The sequence below is a fragment of the Podarcis liolepis genome (genome assembly GCF_965112155.1).
Source record: "Podarcis liolepis genome assembly, chromosome: 15".
In the NCBI taxonomy this organism is placed as follows: Eukaryota; Metazoa; Chordata; class Lepidosauria; order Squamata; family Lacertidae; genus Podarcis; species Podarcis liolepis.
In genome coordinates this window covers 4,819,167-4,839,055 of record NC_139566.1, presented here as the reverse complement: position 1 = coordinate 4,839,055, position 19,889 = coordinate 4,819,167, and the positions used below count along the sequence as shown (strand labels likewise).

Sequence of the window (19,889 nt, the reverse complement as noted above, 5' to 3'; positions counted from 1 at the left end):
TTACCTTTTTCGTTTTTCTTTTTAGTTAAAAAAAAAGTGTATGTTAACAGATTTGTTTAAAGGACACACGCTGGGTTAATAAGAATTAGTGACGAGTCAAAGACAAATAAAGAAAATCCAAGTTACTAAAATAATCACTTGTGCACATTATTTTTTTTTAAAAAAGAGATCTACGAGACTCCCTTTCATGGTTTCCTTTTAGACAAAGCACAAAAGTACCCCCTCACAAACCTTTACACATGATCTGATTATGGGAGGGGTTTTTTTAAAAAGCACAGAACTGCCGCTTTTCAAACCTTTATTGAAATATGAAGCTGGAGGCTCGACGTTGGTTAGAATAAAGAGGCGGCAATGTATGCTGTTTTCTTGGTCACAAAACCTCGGAATGATCATCTACAGAAGGGACTTCAAGTTCGTTCTGGAGGCAGTGGGGTTTTTGAGGTGGAGGGTGAGGGCAGAGACTCAAGATCATGATTAATTGCTAAATCAGCATGATATAGACAAACACCCCCTTTGGCAGTGAAGTTTGTCAATACATGATTAACGCAGCGGATCCAACCGCCAGAGGAGGCTGGCATGCCATTAAGTGTCGACAGAGAGGATGGGGAGGTGTGCTATATATTTGCACAAAGGTTTGATTTGTTTGTTTTAAACACGGGTCATTGACCTTAATCAAGAGACTGACTGGACTGTCCATCGTAAAATTCTCTCCTGGGAGAGCCCCACTGAAATTGGACATGAGCGGTGGAAGAGCACAGGATTGAGGACGGGATCAAGCGAAGCCTTCCTAACCCTTTTGCAAGTAAGGGCAGAAATGGGGCACCGGCATTTTATGCGAGGGGCGGGGGGAGAAGTGTGCAAGCGTCTGAATCCCCCAGCTGTAGCTGAAAAAGTTACAGCCGTGTCCGTATCCTTCCGCCTGGGTTGCCAATCAGACATGTATCTGGTCACTACAGCTGCCTTTTCGTTTTCTGTTAAGGGTGGAATATTAACCACCCCCCTCTGCCTCCAGTCAACACCTCCCCAGCAATGGATTTTCCTGGCGACCAAATATTAGGAAGTTATTGCAGTGGATACACCCACCCACCTGTTTTGAACCTTCTGGAGGTCCCCACCACCACCACCACTTCAGCTGACACACAAAGACAGAGAGCCTCATCTGCCTCCTAACCCCCGTTTTCATTCTCCATTCAACCCCTTGGGAAAAGCTGGAAGAGGTGGCACATAGTTTGGCAGGCAGGTTTGGGATCCAAGGGGCAATGGCTGCTGACTGAGTGCCCATTGTAACAGCGATGGAGAAGCCTCTGCGCTCCCCAAACGCTGCTGGCCTCCCAACTCCCAGCAGCCAACATGCCCAGTGCTCAGGGTTGCGAGACTGGAACCCCAGATAACCCCCATTCCTGGTCTGGATTCTCATCCACACAACGCACACTGTGAGCCAAACACCAATAACACACTGGGGGTTATGTGTGTTTGGTTTGCTTTCTAAAACTGCCCCTTGGAATGGCTTGGAAAGGGTAGCGCTAGAGTACGAAAAAAGGAGTCAGTATTACGATCAGCAGCGAAGGAGGGCGGAGGGGAACGCCGTGCTTCGGGGAGGCGGAAGAATCGACCCATGATTCCGACTGAGAAGGGCGAGGGGAGAACAGAGGCACTAACCTGTAGCTAATTGCGACTTCCAGTCCTGCAGCTGCAAACATGATTAAAAAAAATGACGACAAAACAGGAAAGGTGAAGCTGAAACGAATCCCTCTTTTCGGGGAGGGAAGAGAAGAACTAAAACCCAGGAAGCTTTTGGAAATCCTGGAGGGGAGGAAAGAGGGTGGTGGAAAGAGTGGGAGGGGGCAAAATCAGAGGGGAGGGAGGGAGGGTGGCAGTGGCAGCACCGAGGGGGCAACGCAACGGGGTCTTGTACTGGGATGGGTTAGTGCCCCTGTGCAGGGAGGAGGAAGAGGAAAGGAAGAGGAGCATCGCGAGGCTTCACCTGCCTTTTCCAGTGATCAGCAAGCAAAGCTGACAGGAAGTTCTTGCCAGCAAGGGCAAGGCAGGCACCCCTGCGTACAGCAGCTTTAATCCACTGGGGCTCAGGGTCCTATTCCGCAGCACCACCAGGTGTAATGCTTCTTCCTTGCCTTCTGCCCCATGGCATAACCCCAAACTGAAGGAGTTTAAAAAAACAGTAACAAGACACCCCACAAGCGAGGTTCCAAGCCAACAGCAGAGACAGCTGCTTATAAATAAGGCTCCTTGCCGCCCCCTCCTTCACAATCACAGCTTATTAAGAAGTGAGGCATTGGGGGGGGGTGCACCACTGCTCCCACTCAGACCTCGGGGCGCTGATCAACCTCCGACCGCTGTCCCTGGGTGGCAGAGGGGCAAGGCAGAGCCTCCCATGAACACGCTCCTGCTCCCCCCCCCCAAACTAGTTCTCTGCCCCCACGTTCTGCCGGGCTTTGATGAAGGCCATTCCGTGGGTGCGGAAGTGAGTCTTGAGGTTGAGCTGGGTGTCGAAGCCCTTGCCGCAGACGGTGCAGGAGAGCTTCCCCTCTTCGGCTGGCGGGGAGCCTTCCTCGGCGTCGCCCCCCCGGGGGCTGGAGCCCCCCGCATCGCCCGACCCCCGCTTCTTCTTGTGGGTGATGAAGCGGTGGCGGTTGAGGGAGACCTGAGAGGTGAAGCAGAGCCCGCACTCGCGACACTGGTGGGCGCTCTCCCCTGTCCTGTGCTGAGGGATGTGCTCCTGGAAGTCGGCCGCCGAACACGCCACGTAGCCGCACTTGCGGCAGTGGAACTTCCGGTCGCCCCTGGGGGTCTTCGAAGGCGGGGTGGTGCTGTCCGGCTCCTCGCTGCACGAGTCCCCTTCGTCAGAGAGCTTCCGCTTCCGGCCAGACGCCTGTGGGGGAGGGGAGTGGAAGTCTTTATTTTTATATATACAGCGGTACCTCGGGTTACATATGCTTCAGGTTACATACGCTTCAGGTTACAGAATCCGCTAACCCAGAAATAGTGCTTCAGGTTAAGAACTTTGCTTCAGGATAAGAACAGAAATCGGGCTCTGACAGCGCAGCAGCAGCAGGAGGCCCCATTAGCTAAAGTGGTGCTTCAGGTTAAGAACAGTTTCAGGTTAAGAACAGACCTCCAGAACGATTTAAGTACTTAACCCAAGGTACCACTGTATACCATATTTTTCGCTCCATAAGACACATTTTTTTTCTTCCTAAAAAGTAAGGGGAAATGTTTGTGCGTCTTATGGAGTGAATGCGTGGTCCCTGGAGCCAAATTGCCCAGGGGCGAAAAGCAGATCATGCCTTTTTTCTTTTTTTTTTGAAAGAGGGAAGTGGGTGTTGAAACAAAACCGCTGATCGTTTGCCGATCGGGGAGAGAGATAAGGGACCCTAGAGATAAAGGAGGCTGCCTGGGAGGGAGGAGGTAAAGACAGCCAACTTGCAAAGCGTGGAAACAGGAAGACTAAAGCAATAAGGAGAGAAATTAGAAGAAAAGGAGGAGCAAAAGACTGTTCCAGCTAAGAAAAAGACACTAAGGCAAACAAGAGGGAAGGGGGTGTTGAAAGGAAACAGCTGATCGATGGGATCAGAAGAGAGATAAGGGACGCTAGAGGAGGCTGCCAGGGAGGGGGGAAGTAAAAGCCAATGGATCCTTAGGATTTTTGCATTGGGTCATCCGAAATTCGAAATGTCTGTGGCCACAGCATGAACCACAAAAACCACACATCCACTGCTTCGTTCAGAATATTTTTTTTCTTGTTTTCCTCCTCTAAAAACTAGGTGCATCTTATGGTCAGGTGCGTCTTATGGAGCGAAAAATATGGGGTGTGTTTGTGTGTGTGTGTATATATATATACACACAGAGAGAGAGAGAGAGAGAGAGATAGATAGATAGATGTCTAGCATGCCGTAGGGCTGATCCTGCTAGCCATGCAAGCAAGAATAACATTATGAGCATCTTTGTGGATAAAAACCAAGAGGCAGCGGAATGGTTCTAGTCCTCAGGGCTGAGCAAAGGGGTGGTGGGGTAGACCTGGGGAGGTGTGTGACAAAGATTCTGGACACAGAGAGGAACTGAACCCTACTGGGCAGTACAATCCTGACCAGGTGCAACAGCAGGGATCATAGAGTTTGTAAATTAAGAGTTAACTCTGTTGTCAGAATGGCAGCCCGTGGTCCGTGTAGCTCAGCACTGCCTGCAGTGAGCGGCAGTGGCTCTCCAGATTTTCAGACAGGGGGTGTCCCCGCATGCCAGGCAAGGGCTCAGTCACGGAAGAATCCACCCTCCCTCAAAAGAAAAGCAAGATTCTAGTCCTCATGCAGGGAAATAGCAACATGGGAAGTGGTTTTGCATCGAGCCAGACATCTGCCACCCCCTGTACCTGCGAGTTCCTGGCACCCATGCGTGTGATCAGCACCTCCTGGCTGCGGGTCTCGTCGGTCACCTTGATGCCATGACGCACCTCAATGTGTTTCTCAAGGATGAGGCGGCTGCTGAAGGTCCGCTTGCCTTCCGTGCAGTACCTGGGGTAGGAGGAGGAAAGGGGGAGCAGTGAGAAGCCAGTAGAGACGGTGTCCCGGCCTGGAAAGGGAAGGGAGGTGGGCTTATATCTTGATTTTATTCTGTGAAGCACCCTGAGCCCCTCGGGCATAGGGTGCTATATAAATTCAATAAATAAAAATAAAAATAACAGACAGAAGGCTGTTCTGGACAGCGGTGGCTGCATTACAAAGCGCTTCAGAAGTAGGCTGGGAAGAGAAGTGCAAAGCTCAGAGTGCAGATGAGGAGCTTCTGTTGCCCTTACAAGATCTAGATCTGTAAGTTCATTGGGGCAGGGCCTGGCACTCTCAGCATCATCTCTCACCCCACTGCTGCCCACTGTGTGTTCTGTACTTTTCGTCAGGACTCCTGTGATAAACGTAGCTGAGGGCATTTCAGAATTCTGCACAAGTTATGGGATTCGCCTCGGGGTGCTGAGAAGTCTTGAATTGCTTCCAAAACAAGTTTATTGTCTTCAGGACGTGGTGGGGATATCTCCAGCAGTCTCCACTCCATCCCTTCCCTGTTCTGTCAACCCTTGACAAAAATTACCTTGAAATCATCTAAAATCTTACCACCAGGGCAGCTGAATCAAATCCACAGAAGCAAACATAAACACATACTGCCTGATTTTACAGCAGAGGGCGCAACACACCCACAGGAAAGATGGAGTGCGTGGACACACACACACACACACACACACACACACACACACTATGTGCTGCCTGACTCGCCAACCAGCCCAGAGGCCAGGAGGATGGGCTCCTTCCATACCGGCAGGGGTAGACACGTTTGATGCCCTCGTGGTTCACGCGGACGTGTCTCCGGAGGCTGGGGTAGGAGCAGAAGGATCTCTCGCACAGGTGGCAGGGGAACTTCTTTACGCACTGTGGGGTGGGGGGCAGGGGACCACAGAGAAGAGAAGCCACAGAAAGAAACTCAGGATAAAATAAGTGCAAACGTCACCACCAGCACCTCTGCCCCAAAGCCCAACCCCTCAAGTCCTCTAAACCCAGCATCCACAAGTGTAATATTTTTTGCTGCAATTCTCCCCTCTGCTTCTATCCCACCCCCTGTAAGCTCTTGGAGGGGCAGAGACCTGCCTCGTACCTGATTCAGTCCAGTGTAACGGGGAAGAGGAGAGTTGTGACCCTTTTGAGGTATCCCCCAGCCCCTGGCCAAATTCTGTGCGACTGCCATAAAACTTACAGAACAAGCTGTACTACCAAAATGATTAAGGTTTTAAATGACAATTTTAGGTTATATTTTAGTGATCAAGATTTAATATATATTTTTAACTGCCGCTATATCTGAATTGTCTGTTATATCCAACTGCAATTCAATGTATTCCTGTTGTGTTTTATGATTTTCCTGATATTGTAAGTGAGCTGGAACTGGTCTGTGACCGTAATAATAAATTTCTATCCCCAAGCCCCTTCATTTTCCTCCTGTGTCTTTTGAGTTTTAGATTGTAAGCCTCCTCGGGGCAGAGACCTGTTCCTCTGTTCTTAGCAGAGCACACAGAGGGGCATGGCATTATAGGAACAAATGTGTTTCCTCGGCCATGAAATTCTGTCCCTTCTGCCTCACAGGTGCCACTCAAGGTCCTTCTCCCTGTGCCTTTTAAAACCAGAGATGCTGGTGACGGTCCCCCCCCCCCCTTGCCATCATCCCACTGCCACTCACAGCTCCTCCCTCACCTTCCCGTGGATCTTCTTCATGTGCAGGACATACTCGTCCCTCTCCGGGAACCAGGAGTGGCAGATCCCGCAAGTGCAGCCGTTGCTCCGGGAGCGCCCTCCGCCCTCCGACTTGCGCTGGAAGCGGCCCCGCTTGCTCTTCCGCAGCTCCGGGGAGCTGGGCGGCTCCTCGTCTTCCGAAGAGGACGACGACGACTCCGAGAGCTTGGAGACGGGCGGCGGGGGCTCCTCTTCGGCCGGCTCCTGCTTGGGGGTGAGCGGGGCAGCAACTGGCTTCTTGGCGGGGTCCTCTTTGGGTTTCTGGGGCTGGTGGGTGCTCTGGCGCCGGGAGGGAAGGAGAGGCAAAAGGTTCAGAGAAGGGCAACAAAAACCACCGAGGGGTGGAGCAGATCCCCTATGAAGAAGGTGGCAGCTTCTGAGGACTTTTCAGTTTGGAGTCAAGGCGAGTTAAGGGGCGAAAGGATAAAGATTTATAAAATGATGTACGGCATAGAGAAAGTCTTTCCTCCCTCTCTCCTAATACTAGACCTCAGGAACGTCCAGTGAAGCTGAACGTTGGAAGATTCAGGATAGTCAAAAGAAAATAATTCCTCACAGAGCACATAGTTAAAGTCAGGAGGCCGTGATGGCCACTAACGATACGATACAATAATCTTTATTGTCATTGTCCCATACAGAACAACGAAATTGAAAAATCTACATAAGACATTCAAAACCCAACAAACTTGCTATCCCAACCATCCCAACCTGGTTAGCCACTAAAACTCTGATACACCATTTTAAAATACAATATACTCCCATACAGACTCCTTACAATGCATTTAAAACCAAAATCGCATTTGGATAGAAACTGTCCTAGTCTTTATAACCCTGTACCTTCTTCCAGAAGGCAGAAGCTGAAATAGATCATTTCTGGGGTGCGCACTATCCTGCACTATCTCTGCAGCTTTCTTATGGCACCTGGAGGCACCTCAGAGAGGTTAGGCTGGCCTCAACTAGAGCCAGGGCCTTCTTGGCTGCGGCTCCAATCTGGTGGAACGCTCTGCCACAAGAGACTAGGGCCCTGCGGGACCTGACATCTTTCCGCAGGGCCTGCAAGACAGAGTTGTTCCGCCAGGCCTTTCCTTTGGTCAGGGCGCAGCCTGACTCCCTCCTCTGGCAACCTGCACAGAATTTTGCTTAATTGGTTGCCTTCAATTTGATTTAATTAATTTTTATAATGAAATATTTTAGATTGTGTAACTATTTTACTGTTTGATTATTTGATTGTTGTTAGCCGCCCTGAGCCCGGCTTTGGCTGGGGAGGGCGGGATATAAATAAAATTTATTATTATTATTATTATTATTAGATGTGATCCAAGGTGGGAAGAGTGCACCCAATTATTCTCTCCGCAGTCTTTACAACATGGATGGCTTCGAAAGAGGATGAGGCAAATTCATGGAGGAGAAGGGTATCGATGGTTACTAATCATGCTGACTGTTCTCTGCCCCCATGGTTAGAGACGGAAATCCCACTTGCTGTAAACTACAGGGGAGGGCAGGGGGCTCTTGCACTTGAATCCTGTTTGTGTGTTCCCCGCAGGCATCTAGTTGGCTACTGTGAGAACGGGTTGCTGGACTAGACAAGCCACTGGCCTGATCCAGAAGGCTCTTCTTACGGTCTTAAGAGAAGGTGGCTGGACTGGTCAGCACCATTTCCCAGCTTCACTTCATGGCTGGGCAGCAGGCGAGTGCAGGGGCTCTTTGCATGCAAGGCAGACGCCCTGCCAGCTGCACCCCTTCCCCAAAGTTAAGTCTCTCTTCTGAGATCGGAGCAGCTCTTGCTCACTCTTCCAACCTTATCTTTGTAAACAAGAGGACCAGTAATTTCCCTCTCTCTCTTTTTAATGAAAGCTGCAGTGCTTGGGAGCCAGGATGTTGCAGCCAGCGGCCGTGAGGATTAGAAGAAATGAAAGCTATGGTTCTCAGGAACCTGAAAACAGTTATCATATTCCTTTTCTGTGCTGTTGCTGTGGTATACTGCAACACACATGCAGTTCCTGCCTAGAGTGCTATTCCCCACAGCAGAGGTCGGCAAAAAAATTTGGGGCCGGTCCACTGTCCCTCAGACCTTGTGGCAGGCCAGAGAAGCGGCACGGGGGGGGGGGCTGGAAGAAGAAGCGAGGTGGGCAAGTTCTCCTCCTCTCCACCCTCCACCTCCAGCCGCTGTGCTTACCTTCCCTGGGGCTGCCGCCACCGCCACCGCTGTTGCTTCTCGTGGGTAGGCAAAGGGAGCTCATCCGCTCCGCTCTCTGGCCTACAGGAGTACCAGGGTGGTAGTGGCAGAGGGAAGATGAGTGGTGCGAAAGGGCAGGCTCCAGAGAGGGGCTGCTTAAAATGGTGCTCAGCCAGCTCCCTTCCTCCTCTAGGCAGGGAGAAGCCAGGAGGAAGGAGGGAGGAGGCGCTGCTGCGTGTGTGTGTGCGTGTGTGTGTGTGTGTGTGAAATGGAATGGAATGGCACAGGGGGGAAAAGGGGCAGCCCGAATGACCAGAATCCCCACGCCGATCCACTGACAGTCCATGGGCCAGATCCTGAAGGCAATTGGGCCTGATCCGGCCCGTGGACCTTACTTTGCCGACCCCTGTCCTAGAGGGATGAAATCATTTCCTTCTCCCTGTTGGATTGATGGCTCATGCTACCCATTCCCAAAGTAAGTGAAAGAGGCAACAGCTCCCTCAACTGAAAACATCAAAGGTGGAACTAGACTGGGTGTGGGGGGAAAGGAAGTGAGAAAGTACCGATTTCCCGTGTCCCCATCTCCCCCACCAACTCTTCCCCCTTCTGCCCCACAAGGCCACTCACCTTCAGGTGCTCCAGCATCGTACGCTTCTGGGCGAAAAGAAGAGGGCAGTCGGGGCACTTGAAGACGCTGACCCTCTGGTTGAGCAGGTGCTGGTCGAAGTGGGAGGAGAGCAAGGGCTTGTGGGTAAAGACCGTGTCGCACATGGCACACTTGAAGATCATCCTGGAGAGGATGAAAGGGACAGGAGGGCTTTCAGGAAGGAACTGACCTGCTCTGTGGCACCAATGTCTAGGCAACACGATGACCATATACATACGTAATAGACAATCTTTATAGAATTCCTTCAAATCATAAAAAGTTCAGAATGAAATCTTTAGTCTCAAAGTCTCTGAAAAACTTTAAATGAAGCAAGGTACCAAACTTTAAAGCGAGGTACCAAACTTTTATGAAGCATTCTATATCCACCCAGAACGCTGATGAAGAATTCTACGAAACAGTAGTCAATATCCGGTATTACTGTTAAGTGCTGGACATCATTGTTGAATACAAAAAGCTTCATAGCTTGTCTTCCACCGTACAAAGTTTGGTACCTCGCCCCTTTCTGGCCTGATCCAGCAGGGGTCTTTTTACATCTTCTTGTGAAGATGATGGGGGTTAAAAGTCCATCATCTGGAGGCCCAAAGGCTCCCGCCCCATGATCAAGCCCTCCTTCCGCTCTAGTCATTTGACAGACACACAGGGTTGTGGCCAACTATGTCCCACTCACAGTAGAGTCGTGCCCATTAATTTCAGTGGGTCAGCTCTGAGTAGCGCTAGCAGTGGACACAACCCAGACAAACACACACACACACACACACACGCCATCTCACTTGGACTGTTGGTTGCTGAAGCCTGGGTGCTGGGTGTAAATATGGGCATGAGCGCTGGGGGCTGACTTGAACGCCATGGGACAGATGGGGCACTTGTGGAAAACCTCGCAGTGAGACGTCTGGATGTGGGACTTGATGGAGTTCACTCCGCCAAAGACGACCGAGCAGCTCGGGCACCTGAGGACGAGAACCGGGAAGTCTTACTGATCAATACACCTAGCTGCCCATCACTAAAAACATTCCCTGGGCAGCTTACCAAAACAAAACAATGATTAAAACTGCAAAACGTGATCATTAAAATCAACAATAAAGGCATAAAAGGTTGCAGCCCATGCTCAGAGAAGACCCACTGAAATGAATAAATCTAAGACACTGTTATTTATGCATGCCAAATTATATCCATTTTGATTAAACATTACGGTTAACATTACGGTTAACGGTTACTATGTTTTGAACAGCTTTGGGTACCAAATTTGTAGTCTATAAATAAAATAGCAATAACAACCTTCATTAACAACAATGGGTCTGCTCTGCATTGGAAAGACCCAAAAGGAAAATCTTCCTAGCAATAAGAGGGGGCAGTCTGGTTTCAAGACACAGACACAGACACACACAGAGAGAGAGAGAGTGAAGGAAAAAGTATTCATTTTTGCTGACGAGACCACACAGAAGGTGGCACGTGAGCCTCTCTGGGGAGGCTGACTGAAAAGGACCTCTCCTTGGGAGCTACCTGCCTTCCTTACTTGGTGCAAATGACCAGAGGAAGCTTTGGAGGGGGGAAGCAGGGCCATTCCATTTGACAGTAAAAGTTGGCATCCCAAGTTAAGGACTGGCTGGAAAAGCCCTCCAAACAGTATCAAAGGTTCTCGCAACCTTCTCCTGCGGCAGGAAAAAGTTCTTAAGAAAACAACCACTTCCAAGGCCATAAACTGGAAAATATGGTGTGATGGCAGCTGAGCCCCACTTCCTGAGTTCTACCTGGATGTTGGAGAAAGGGGAAAGGCCATTCTGCCAGGTCCTGAACAGAATAGATGGCCCAGCCTTCCTGCTCCCCCATGACAAAAAGACAGAAGGGCCAGGGGGCACTGAGTGGAGATGATCTGAAGGCAGAGGAGGCCTGGTAAGTGAAGGGAAATGAATGATAATACAGTGGTACCTCGGTTTACGAACTTAATCCGTTCCGGAAGTCCGTTCTTAAACAGAATCCAGAAGTCAGTTCTTAAACCGAATCCGTTCTTAAACCGAGGTGCGCTTTCCCTAATGAGGCCTCCCACTGCCGGTGCCCTTCCACCGTTCAGATTCCGTTCATAAACTGAGGCAAAGTTCACAAACCGGAACACTACTTCCGGTTTTGCGGAGTTCATAAACCAAATAGTTCTTAAAGAGGACTGTTTATAAACTAAGGTACCACTGTAATAATAATAATTGGTGGCCACTTGGGAACCATATGTACAATGCCACCAGGTTCCATGATGGAAGAAAGGCATGGATAAATAAGTAAGGGGGTGGAGGAAAAAGCCAAAATATCGAGCCAACATCTTAGGCTCCAACGCCACCCAGACATGGAACATACAATGATCAAAAATAAGAAGCGGGAGCTACAGCAAAGCTTGCTCAATTCTCACATCACCGTTTTGACCTCCACTCCATGGATGCCCTGCTCTGAAATCAGGGGTGAGTGGGAAAAGGGGTCCTGAGTTCAGATTCCTGCTTCAGCGGCCAAATCATTAAAACAGGAATTAACTTTATCCATGTTGGGCGACAGAGCTAAAAAAAGGGGGGGTCTGCCTTTCGGGTTTCCACTCACACTCAAGACACCCCTACCTGTAGCCTATCCTCCGGGAGAAATGGAGGCAGGCTTCCTTCAGGTGGGCCTCGAAGTTGGCCAAGAGGAAGTTCCCCCCGCACTCGGGGCAGACGTGAGGCGGGCGGTTCTTGTGCATGCGCTGGTGGGCGCCGAAGCTGCACCGGTTGGGCATAATCATGGGGCAGGCGTTGCACACCTTTGGGAAGGAGCAAAAAGAACGATTAATTTACATTGGCAGGCAGGGGGAGGGAGGGAAGGTGTAACGAGTGCTAACTCTGCTACTGGCAAGGAACCGCAGAAACTGTGCCCTGGAATCAGGGCTTTGCCAATGAAAGAATGGCCGCTCGGTGCCAAATCACCTGTTCAATCCTTGTTGCCTCCAGGTAGGTCTAGGATTGCCCTCTGCCCAAAACCCTGCAGAGCCGCTTCCAGTAAGTGAGGACAATACTCAGCTGAAGTGGGGAGGAAGACTCTCAACCTGACCTACCTCCCGGGGTTGTTGTGAGGACAAGATGGGGGGGGGGAGAGAACCCACATACACCATCTTGAGCTCCTTGGAGGAAAAAGTGGATCCACCCTCATCGTTCTGCCCGGACACTGAGGTCCAGCTCCGAGGGCCTCCTGGTGGTTCCCTCGCTGCGAGAAGCCAAGTTACAGGGAACCAGGCAGAGGGCCTTCTCAGTAGTGGCACCTGCCCTGTGGAGCACCCTCCCACCAGATGTCAAAGAGAAAAACTACCACCAGACTTTTAGAAGACATCTGAAGGCAGCCCTATTTAGGGAAGCTTTTAATGTTTAATAGGTTATTGTATTTTAATATTCTGTTGGAAACCACCCAGAGTGGCTGGGGAAACCCAGCCAGATGGGCAGGGTACAAATAATAAATTATTATTATTATTATTATTATTATTATTATTATTATTATTATTATTATTACTACTACTACTACTACTACAAGGGCTATTACACGAAAGAGGGAGCAAGCTTGTTTTCTCCTGCTCTAGGGGGCAGGACTCAAACCAATGGCTTCAAATTGCAAGTATACTGACTAAAAATTAGGAAGAACTTTCTGACAGTGACAGCTGTTGGACAGTGAAAAGGTCTCCCTTGAAAGTCTCTTTCCTTACAAGTTTTTAAGCTGAGGGTGGGTGGCCATCGTCATGGATGCTTTAGCTGAGATTCCTACATTGCAAGGGGCTGGACTAGATGGGTCCCCCCAACTCTATCGCTCTATGAAATGCCAATAATAGTAACAGAATACCACCCTGACAGCGTTCCGAGCGCCCTCACCGTGGAGGCGGAGGCTGTGGCTTGCTGGAAGTGGGCTGCGAGGCCGGCTTTGTCCTTGCAGGGCTCCTTGCACTCCAGGCACTGGCAGGAGTTGGTGGTGGCCTGCTCGGCGCTGCCGTTCAAGGGGAGGACGGGGGGGTCGTGCGTGGCCGCCCCGCTGGCTGTGCCTTCCTGGGCGATGGCGGCCGCGGCCTTGCTGGCGTTCAGGGAGGCCAGAGAGACCAGCGGGGTGATGTCGGGCTGCCCGATCATCTGGTCCAGCGCGATGGGCCGCATGACGAGGTGGGAGCACTGCATGACCAGGCCCTTGTCCTTGTGCTCGCGGGCGTGGAGCAGCAGGCTGCACTTGTTGAAGAAGACCAGGCGCTTGGTGCAGTGGTTGCAGGTCACCTCGATGCGCATGCTGCGCCGGTCGTAGTGTCGCGCCAGGCTCTTCTCCAGGGCGAAGGCGTCTCCGCACTCCAGGCACCGGTACCCGAGCGGCGGGAGGGTCAGGCTGGAGTCCGCCGGGGGCGCCAGGTTGGGCTTGTACATGGGCAGCAGGTTCTTGCTGTTCAGGATCTTGTTGAAGGCCTCCACCAGGCTGGACTGGCTGCGGGAGATGACCGTGCCGGCCACGGTGGGCGAGGACTTCTGCGACTGCTGCATCACCACCACCGTGGTGCCGTTGACCTTCTGGCTGGGGCCGCCCGCCTGGGCCGCCGCCGCCACGACGCCAGCCTTGGGGAGGGCCTGTGGCACCAGGCTGACAATGTTCTTGGCCATGGCCTTGCTGGGCAGCACCACTGCCTTCTGCTGGGCCACGCTGGCAGCCATCAGCATGGCGCTGCTGGCGTTCTGGATGGTGGAGACGGGCAGCACCGTCCCTTTGATCTTGGTCCCGTCCCCCAGCTGCACGCTGACTACTTTGGGCCCCTCCACAACCTTCACGGGGCTGGCGGCCACCGTTTTGGGGCTGGGAGGCCCCGCGGCCCCTTCTTCCTTTTCCGCAGAGGCGGGGGGCACGGGGTCCTCGGCAGGAGTGGCCTCTTGTGAGTCATGGTCCGAAGGCGGCTTGGCAGCTCCCGGCTCTGTGTCGGAGGAGACCCTGGTGACCGTCCTGGTGATGCTTCCGGTCGGAGTCTTGATGGTCTTGATCCTCACTTTCAGGGGCCGCGAAGAATTGGACGAGGGGGAGCCAGCACTCTCGTCCTCGTCCTCTTCCTCGCTGGACGCATCTGGCGGGCACTGCACAGGCTTCTCGATGGGCTCCTCCTTCAGGGTCCCGACGCTGGAATGTTTTGGGGAGGTGGAGGGCCCGGGGCTTGCTTCTGCCTCCGGAGGAGAGCTTTTGAACAGTGAGTCCCCGGGGCTGGAGGGAGAGCGCTTGACCTCTGGGGTGCCGTGGGAGCCGACGCAGAGGTTTGCATCTGAGCCCGGCCAGGGTGCTATGGGGGAACCGTCTGTAGGGTAGCAAACAGAACCGGGCTTTGGGCGGCCCAGTGGACTGGCGCCCTGGCAGGGCGTCTCACAATCGGATTCCTGCTTGATGGCTGGGGGCACCGGGGGAGCAGCAGGGGTTGGAGGGAGGCCCACACCTCCGCCGGCTGGGCATCCTTCAAAGGACTGTGGGAATGTTGGAGGGAGGGGCCCTGCGGCCTCCCCTGCCGACAGCTCGTGGCAGGCCAGTGGGGGGACCGAAGGAAGCACGTGGGGCGGGGAGAGGGGCCCCTTCTCCTTGGGCTTGCATTCTCGCGGCTGGTCAATGAGGTTAGCCTCACTGTCCTCAGGAGGGTCAGGGCTGAAATGGGAAAAGATGTCCAGGCTTTTGGCCCCCTTTTCTTTGGGGGTCCAACACTCTCCGTTGGCGGTGGCCACCCCTTCTGTGGGGCGCGTGGGGGAGGAATGGAGCGCCTCGGGGGCAGAGAAGCCGTTCTGCAGCAGGCGCGGCCCGACGACGTGGCTGTCTTTGACGCGTCCGTCCACGGCCTCCAGCTGCTCGGGGCAGACGGTGTTCTTCACTATGACGCTGACCGTGGTGATGTCGGCGTGAGGGAGGACGTGTTCGGGGACCACCGCCTCCACAGGGATGGGCTTGATGTGTGCCTCCGCCTCCTCGTGGATGGCCTCGTTGGTGTCAATGTCGGGAATGTCAAAAGCCGCCAGGAGGTCGTCAAAATCGGGGGTTTTCATGTCGCCCATGGCGAAGGATTCAGAAAGCTCTGGAAGGCAAGGAGGGAAAGGAAAACAGTTGCTCTTTCGTAGAAAGACAGGTAGCTCTCGTGTTCATAGACTATCTAGCTCAGTAGTATTGTCTAAAACAATATTTTCCAAACTTGGGTCTCCAGCTGTTTTTGAACTACAATTCCTTTAAAAATATATATATTTATTTTTCGGTTTTTCAAAGATTTACAGACATACAAATTACAAAAACACAAATCACATATATTTCTAATACACATATAATTGACTTCTCCCCCCTTTTTGTGGTTTGTTTTTACTTTACGTTTTCATACTGCATTTTCCACATTACTCCATCTTTAAGTTATTATTTAGTTCCTCTTAATAAAATATTTAACTGTTGTTTTACATTAACCCTGCTAATGAGCTTCTTTGCATACATGTGTTTTTCAAATATTCCACAAATTTCCTCCAATCTTTAAAATTTTCATCTTCTTGTTGGTTTCTAATTACACCGTTGATCTTGCCATTTCGGCATAATCCATTAATTTAATTAGCCACTCTTCCTTGGTTGCTACTACATCTTCTTTCCATCTCTGGGCAAAAACCATTCTAGCTGCAGTTGTAGCATACATAAACAATATTTTTTTTTTGGTCTTTTGGGATCTCAGTATCTAGAACCCCTAGAAGAAAAGCTTCTGGTTGGTTTGTTTGTTAAATCTTAAAACATTTTCTCCAATTCCTTATAAATAATTCCCCATAAAGCTTTTCCTTTCTTAGAGGAACACCACATATGGTAGGAAGTACCTTCTTTTTCTTTACATTTCCGCATGTGTTTGATTTTGATTTATCCATTTTTGCCAATCTACTAGGAGTTAAATACCACCCGTACATCATTTTCATGTAGTTTTCTTTCAGCGTATAATACGCTGCAAACTTCAGGTCTACATCCCACAACTTCACCTATGCAGCCATTTCAATATTATGGCCTACAATTCCTATAATCCCTGACCATGGGTCCTGCTGGCTAGGGATGATCGGAGCTGTAGTCCAAAAACAGCTGGAGACCCATGTTTGGAAAACACAGTTCTAAAAGAAAATATTCCATAAGCCGAAAGAATTTTCATTTCTCCAAAAGGAAAAAGGCTTCGGGGGAAATCCTCCATTCAAATATGTACCCCAGCCTGCCGGCAAGGTCTTTACGTCTCTACCTATGACAAGGCTCCCCCCACACAAAATGGGACAATTTAAACATTCCCCACCACCTTGTAACTCTCCCAAACATGTGAAGTGCCCAGTTCCCAGGCAAGTATGGTCCTGGGGAACACACAATGCTAGCTAGATGGGGACACTGAGTCACTCCACTGGCACAGCAACATTTGGCACCTCTTCCCCTTGAACTTTTTCCATTCCAGTTGGGTCACGATAACGACTTGTAACTAAACTAAACTTACGCCTGAGCTTATTTCCTCCTCCCTCCCAATCCACTTTTCCTTTTGTGCTGTGACTTTTTTCAGAATGTGAGCCTGAGGGAGGGACCGTCCTCACATTGTTCTGTGGGGTTTTGGGGTTGTTGTTTTTTAGTGATTTGTAAACTACTATAGTAAGCTTTTTTGGTTGAAGAGCTGTTTTTTAAAAACCAATTAGGGAGTTTTGGGACAACCCAGTGAATGTTCTGGTTACTCCAAAATTCACCGCCTTCTCTAAGCTGTAATTAAATAGCCTCTTATAGTAGGGTTGGGTAGAACTTGTCATTAATATGCCACTGTTTAAGCATTTTATGTAATTTGCCCACTGATTTTAAATTTTCTGGTTTTAAAATGCTATTATGGGTTGCATTTTTTCTTGGTCAAGTCATTTTGAGAATTTTTCTTTGCATAAAACAACTGATAAATGTAATAAATAGTGACAGTAGTAGATATAATAAGAAATAGCTGAGTATGCATCCGTTTAGGCCTGGATGGGACACCGCCGGAAGAACCACATAAATTGCTCTGAACTGCCTCTTTCAAGAACTATGCAGGATATATTAATTACAAAAAGTACAATAGGCAGATAAGCAAAAAGCACTGAGCTTCAGGTACTCCCAGCTTTCAAACTTCCTATGCAAAGAAACACGAAATAAGCTTTCTTATTATCTGCGCATGTTCCGTTGAGCCAAATCACAGTGACGCCTGTCCTGTCTTGTGTGGCTGTTATCAGTTTGGCAAAAGTCACCCTTGTGCAGGGACATCCCTGAGTGTGGCATTGAAGAAACTAAAACTAATTAAAAGGAAAAAGCTGCGCGCTTGGACATGACCCTTTCGGCGTGTGGAAAGACGCACACATTTTAAAAAATGGCAAGCGGGCAAGTTTCAGAGGCAGAGCTCACGCGTAACGCGTGCCAGGGTTTGCTTAATTCAAAACAAACCATGGTGCGAAGCGACGGTTTGCTTATTATGGCTTACCAAATGTGGCTTATTTGGGGCAAAACATGGCATGATGGCCGGTTAAAACTTGCTGCTGATCCCAACGGCTAGGGAAGAGCGAAGAATAGGCAGTGATCTCAGCGCTCATAGTAAACCATTAACTCTGGTGACATGACAATTGTTCGGCTTTCAAGAGGGAGAGTATTTTGCTTTCAAAGGGAATGAATGGGGCAGGCCCTGAGGGGCTGGTACTTAACCTGAAACTTTTCTTAACCTGAAGCACCAGCTAATGGGGCTTCCTGCTGCTGCCGCGCCGCCGGAGCCCGATTTCTGTTCTTATCCTGAAGCAAAGTTCTTAAGCTGAAGCACTATTTCTAGGTTAGCGGAGTGTGTAACCTGAAGCATATGTAACCTGAAGCGTATGTAACCCGAGGTACCACTGTACATTTCTATCCCACCTTTCCTCCGAAGGTGGTCACACAGCTGCCCACTTCTTTTTTAAATCGTACAACAACCCTGGGAGGTTGAGAGCAGTACATGTGAAAAGGATCTAGGAGTCTTGGTTGACCACAAACTTGACATGAGCCAACAGTGTGACGCGGCAGCTAAAAAAGCCAATGCAATTCTGGGCTGCATCAATAGGAGTATAGCATCTAGATCAAGGGAAGTAATAGTGCCACTGTATTCTGCTCTGGTCAGACCTCACCTGGAGTACTGTGTCCAGTTCTGGGCACCACAGTTCAAGAAGGACACTGACAAACTGGAACGTGTCCAGAGGAGGGCAACCAAAATGGTCCAAGGCCTGGAAACGATGCCTTATGAGGAACGGCTAAGGGAGCTGGGCATGTTTAGCCTGGAGAAGAGGAGGTTAAGGGGTGATATGATAGCCATGTTCAAATATATAAGAGGATGTCACATAGAGGAGGGAGAAAGGTTGTTTTCTGCTGCTCCAGAGAAGCGGACACGGAGCAATGGATCCAAACTACAAGAAAGAAGATTCCACCTAAACATTAGGAAGAACTTCCTGACAGTAAGAGCTGTTCGACAGTGGAATTTGCTGCCAAGGAGTGTGGTGGCGTCTCCTCCTTTGGAGGTCTTTAAGCAGAGGCTTGACAACCACATGTCAGGAGTGCTCTGATGGTGTTTCCTGCTTGGCAGGGGGTTGGACTCAATGGCCCTTGGGGTCTCTTCCAACTCTAGGATTCTATGATTCTAGGTAGAGATGGCAACTTGGCCATGGCCAAATGGGGATTTGAACCCCCGTCTCCCAAGTCCTTGGCACCCCCATGCCGGAAGATGTGTTATTGAAGCAAGATACGGTTGCTGACAGAAACCATAGACAGAAACAGAGAAAAAAGCCAGGAATTCAAGATGGAGACGGGCATGCTCAACCTGATAGCAACCTCGGCAACAAAAAGCAAGCCAACAAAGAAATGCATCACAAAAGCCTATTTTGCTTCACGCTTTGGTGGGGACCGAGAGATTGCTTCGGCGAATAAACAAGCCAATAAATATATTTTTTTATTAAAAAAAACCCTCTTTTGTTCCGTGCTTCAGCGACCGAGACACTGGGGAAATCTTTCTCAAGCCAGGAGGCCAGAGAGGTGGCATTTTTGCTGAAGCCCTTTTTAAAAAAAATATTTTAGTTAGTTTCTGGGTTTCTCCAATTTGAGGGGTTATTTCAAGAAACAGCTATTTTGAAGAGAAAGGGTGGCAGTGGGGAGACGGCTTTTCCTTTCCTGACCGACAAGATATTTTCTTGCATGTATGTTTTACTTCTGAAGGGAGAGGAGATATAGGCTCATTTTTTCTGTCAGACAAAGCTTTCCCTGGGCATGAATTGGGGAAATGGCCTCCCGGGGCCCCCAGACCCGTCTGTCATGGAGGCCAACTGAAACGGCTGCTTTGGCAATAACTTCGTGACACGAAGGGATCAGCTTCTGAGGGGGAGAAGGAAGGGGAGGGAAAGGCTTTCACAAGAGGCGGACGGCCGCGTCTCCTGTTGTCCCAGGCCAGGGGAGCGTGGCTCACGATGAAAGGGAACGGGAGACCTAGGACAAGGCCCAGACCAGGCCCCGGAGTAGGAAGCCTCTCCCCTCGTGTTGGCTTGCCGCCGGCATGGCAGGGGAAGCTTCCTCTGGGCAGAAATGGAGGAGGAAAGGCTTCTTCGCCTGGTGACGTTGCAGCAAGTCAGGCTGCTGTTAAAAGTGTCGAGGGGAAGAAGGCTGAAGGGGAAAAAGATGGCCGCCCTCCCGCTCCCTGGCCACCCTCCGCTATTTCAGCCTGTCTAAACGGTTTTAAAGGAAGCCCTCTTAAACAAAATGTTTTGCT

The 19,889-nt window shown here is 50.4% G+C and overlaps 1 protein-coding gene across 2 annotated transcripts in view; it reads right to left on the bottom strand.

Annotated features, from left to right (window-relative positions):
- The window catches only part of ZNF687 (zinc finger protein 687), a 34,255-nt gene continuing 14,366 nt past the window's right edge, over nucleotides 1–19,889 (bottom strand). For both annotated transcript variants that reach the window (XM_083476949.1, XM_083476950.1), the window contains exons 2-9: nucleotides 12,991–15,191; nucleotides 11,719–11,897; nucleotides 9,895–10,071; nucleotides 9,085–9,247; nucleotides 6,243–6,560; nucleotides 5,317–5,429; nucleotides 4,385–4,526; nucleotides 1–2,890 (exon numbers count right to left, since the gene is read on the bottom strand). In XM_083476949.1, coding sequence (XP_083333075.1) covers nucleotides 2,423–2,890; nucleotides 4,385–4,526; nucleotides 5,317–5,429; nucleotides 6,243–6,560; nucleotides 9,085–9,247; nucleotides 9,895–10,071; nucleotides 11,719–11,897; nucleotides 12,991–15,191 — 3,761 coding nt within the window. In that variant the 3' untranslated portion in view covers nucleotides 1–2,422. The remainder of the gene's footprint in view (nucleotides 2,891–4,384; nucleotides 4,527–5,316; nucleotides 5,430–6,242; nucleotides 6,561–9,084; nucleotides 9,248–9,894; nucleotides 10,072–11,718; nucleotides 11,898–12,990; nucleotides 15,192–19,889) is intronic.